At 54.3% G+C, this 4,141-nt stretch overlaps 1 protein-coding gene across 1 annotated transcript; it reads left to right on the top strand.

The window, feature by feature from the left end:
• The first annotated feature begins 502 nt into the window (after positions 1 to 502).
• On the top strand, positions 503 to 2,599 carry LOC119253222 (class I histocompatibility antigen, Gogo-C*0203 alpha chain-like). Its single transcript, XM_054698638.1, is given in 5 exon segments — positions 503 to 649; positions 960 to 1,259; positions 1,495 to 1,770; positions 2,338 to 2,463; positions 2,466 to 2,599. Coding segments are annotated over 5 exon segments (897 nt in total). The 5' UTR covers positions 503 to 588.
• The last annotated feature ends 1,542 nt before the right edge of the window (positions 2,600 to 4,141 follow it).

Below are 4,141 nucleotides of genomic sequence, written 5' to 3'. Positions count from 1 at the left end.
ATTTTTCTTTTGGGATTTGTGATTAAAAAATAAAACATTTTTTGATCATTTGATTCCAGTGTAATGAACACTAAAAATCTATGTAACTTAGAGAAACAATGTATCACCTTAAAACATCATACATTAGCACAAGTCCCAACCAATATGCAAGAGAGGCCTATGGAATGTAACAGAATAGGAAATAGTCCCTCATATTCTTTCAGGTTTCACTTAGCAAATAACCTTCCGGAAACTGCCACCTGTGCAGATTTAATTTAGTATCAATATTCACAATTATCTGAAAACACTAGTAGTTTCTTCATTCCTCCAGGCTGCTGCTTCTCCCAGCCCAAATCCACTCCTCCCTAAGGTGAGGAAAGGAATTTGGAGCCTCCCCTTTCTGTGGATGTCACCCTGTTACAGCATCATGTCTCCCTCTCACAGGCTCTGTGGGGTGGTGCAGCCTTGATGACCCCACACTCACCCCCATTTTCTCTTCCCATTTCCTGGGGGTGTCCAGGGAAGACAATCAGCATCATCCTGCTCCAGTTACAAAGTCTCCAAGGACCCTCCTGGACTCCTTCTCCCCAGGCCCCTGGATGGGGTGTGATGCCCCTCACCCTCCTGCTGCTGCTCTGGGGGCCCCTGGCCCTGATGGAGACCCGGGCGGGTGAGTGCGTGTCCAGCTGGACACTGTTGCTCCAGGAGGGAGGAGCAAGGAGCCCCCTGCGGGTGCAGGACCCCAGGAAAGGCTCATCTCACCCCAACCTCTTGTTCCCCTTCAGGCCTGTTGTGTTCTGGCCCCTTCTGTCCCTCCCGCCTCCCCTGAGTGCTCTGGGCCCCTGAGTCTGGGCCCTTCTTGGCCCACCCCCCTTTTCACTCTCCCGGCCCTGCCCCTTTCTCCCCTCCAGGCCCATCTCCCTGGGCCCTGGGCCCGCGCTGAGAGGAGGGTCAGCCCTGGTCTCCCCTCCCGCCCACAGGCTCCCACTCCCTGAGGTGTTTCTACACCGCTATATCGTGCCCGGGCAATGGCAAATGCAAAGGCAAGGGCAATGGCAACAGGGAGCCCCGCTACATCGCCGTGGGCTACGTGGACGACACGCAGTTCGGGCGGTTTGACAGCGACTCTCATGGTCAGAGTGTGGAGCCGCGGGCGCCCTGGGCGGGGCAGGTGGGGCAGAAGGAGCGGGAGGAGGAGATGCTGCTCCAAAAGAACAGGGCACAGTGGTTCGAAGCGCTCCTGAGGGACCTGCCTGGCCGCTACAACCAGAGCGAGGACGGTGAGCTTCGCGGAGCGGGGCCAGGGTCAGGTCACCCCCCATTCCCACCATCAGGCCGGGGTGTCCCGAGTCTCAGGGTCCACTGACCCCTCGAGGCTGGTGGATCTGCCAGGCCCCTCCCCCGGGAAGGGACTGTCCTGCCGGCCCTTTCATTTTCAGTTTAGGTTTATTCGGGGTGGGGGGTGGAGGTGTGATTGGGGAGTGACCTCGGGGCTGACCGCTGGGCGGGGCGCAGGGTCTCACACCCTCCAGAGCATGTTTGGCTGTGAAGTGGGGCCAGACCTGAACCTCCTTGGCGGGTATGAAAAGTTCGCCTACGACGACACGGATTTCATCTCCCTGAGCGAGGACCTGCGCTCCTGGACCCCCGCGGACCCGATGGCTGAGATCACCCAGCGCGAGTGGGAGGCGGCGGGGAGGGCCGAGCGCGTCAGGAACAGTGTGCAGAGCAAGTGCTTCCCGTGGCTCCTCAGATTCCTGAGTTTGGGGAAGGAGGTGCTGCAGCGCACAGGTAAGAGGGGCCACGAGGCCTTGGACCTCCCCTCTCCTGGCGCCCCACAGGGAAAATGGAATAATGGGCAGAACAGCACCTGCTTTCTGGGCAGAGAGGGAGAGTCCCCCTGGGTTTCATGTTCTGTGCTAGAGAGAGACTCGCCCAGAAGACACCACTTTTCTGGACAGTTAATGAATCCAGTCTCTCCTGAGGGAGGGAGGCCATCCTGAAATAACTCTTCCTGGATCCTTGTGACCCGGCAGCCATCCTGGGAACCGTGAGTTTCTCTTCAAGGTCTTGTTTTTGGTCTAAGAACATTTCTGGATCTGACTCCTGCCTTTCTGTGTCATTCACCCTCCACCCAGGTCAGTAGTAAAAGTCTGTGTTCTCCTTAGAGACCTGCGTCTTCCTACCCTGTGCTCTCACCTGATTATCCCAGATTCTCCAGACTAGGCTGGTTTCTGGGCTTTCTGCTTCCTCCCTCCAAACCAATTGCCATGTCCATTCTGAGGATGGTCAGTGAAGCTGCTTCAGTGTCCAGGAAGGAAAAACCAAAAGTGTGAATTTTCTGTCCCTTCTCTTTAGATCCCCCAAAGACACATGTAACCCACCACCCCACCTCTGAGCATGAGGTCACACTGAGGTGCTGGGCCCTGGGCTTCTACCCTGCGGACATCACCCTGACCTGGCAGCGAGATGGGGAGGACCTGACCCAGACACGGAGCTGGTGGAGAGCAGGCCTGGGGGGGATGGAACCTTCCAGAAGTGGGCGGCTGTAGTGGTGCCTTCTGGAGAAGAGCAGAGATACGCATGCCATGTGCAGCATGAGGGGCTGCTGGAGCCCTGAGTCCTGACTTGGGGTAAGGCAAGAACGTGAGCACATAGCTTCTCAGGGACATCAGGAGCCCTTCTGGAGACCTCAGAGGGTCAGGAGGAGGCCTCGGGCTCAGGGTCTCCCGTTCCCATCCCTTCCAGTGCCCCCTCCTCAGCCCACCGTCTCTACGGACTCCACCGATTCCACCATGGGCCTCATTATTGGCCTGGTTCTCCTTGGAGCTGTGCTCGTTGGAGCTGCAGTGGTTGCAGCTGTGATGTGGAGAAAGAGGCGCTCAGGTAGGGAAGGGAGTAGAGGGTCTTGTCCACTGGGGGCTTTCATGTTCCAGGGAGAAATTGCCCTTCCTGATTAGTAGGGAGTATGATCCACACACGTGTTGCTCCAGTCTGGAGCTGATTGCAAACACTCACTCTTTGTAAAGCACTTATGAAAAGGAATCACCAATTGTTCCCCTTATAACTATGGTGATGGGGATCTGTTTCCCAGGAAATTTCATAGGGGAAGGACCCTGCTATGGTAAGACTACAATTGCCTTTCATATTCATTCTTCATATATCTCAGTCCTGACCTGGGTCTTCAGTCACAGTTCTAGGAACTTCCTTCTGACCTAGACTTGGGGATTCCTTTAGGGCTTCATGAGCTGACTCCTCCCTTGTCTCACATGAGGTTTCTTCCCACAGGGGGACAAGCAATCAGCTACAGTCAGGCTGCAGGTAAGTGTGGATCAGGGGTTGGGTCCTGAGCCCCTGAGGACAGCGTAGAGGGAATTCTAGGGAGAGTCACCCTCATCAGTTCCTCTTAGGGTCTCATCTTTGGGCTCTGACCAGGTCTCTTCTGTGCTTCCTCAGGCAGCATATTGGACCCAGGACTCTGGGATGTCTCTCACCCGCTTGTCTGGTGGGTGGAATGCATAGCCAGATGCCAGAACTTTGTTTTAGGTGCAAAGTAGGAAGTGACTTTGTACAAACCATTAATAAATTAAGGCAATAAATTGATCAGTGGCTGTTTCCTCACAATAAACAGGTGCGCCAGAGTAACTCTGTCACAGTCAAGGTCATAACAGTGAGCTGTCAGACAAGGATTCCATGTCCCATGAAGTGTCTTTCAAAATAAACGTGATTTTAAAAAATTATTTCTACCTTTAATTTAATTTACCTGTTCCATTTAATTTTGGTGTTCATTTCTTTTTCTTCACACTATCCCAAGTGGTATCTGCAGGGTCACAGCACAGAGGAGTTGTCAGTGGCCTGGAGCTGTGAGTGGTGCTACCTCTGACCCGCCTGCAGGGATTGGGGTCCTGGAGGCTCAGAATGAGCCCCTGGGGCTGGTCCTCCAGGGCAGCTCAGGCCTTGCTCTGCCCTCCTCTTGGCCCCCATGAATCTCCCTGACACCCCAGCATTGGGGAACTGAGGGTGATGTCCTGGTAAGGAGAAGTTAAGGACACCCCTTAACCATCTATCTCCCTCATATTCTGCCATCTGCTGCATCAAGACAAAACATCTAAGACCTTTAATGGAAAGGAAGTTAAATACAATTAGTGTGCAACAAAGAAAA

This window comes from Talpa occidentalis, unplaced genomic scaffold (genome assembly GCF_014898055.3).
Source record: "Talpa occidentalis isolate TD23 unplaced genomic scaffold, MPIMG_talOcc4v2.1 talOcc4.2, whole genome shotgun sequence".
In the NCBI taxonomy this organism is placed as follows: domain Eukaryota; kingdom Metazoa; phylum Chordata; class Mammalia; order Eulipotyphla; family Talpidae; genus Talpa; species Talpa occidentalis.
This window is presented reverse-complemented; position numbering and strand designations above follow the sequence as displayed.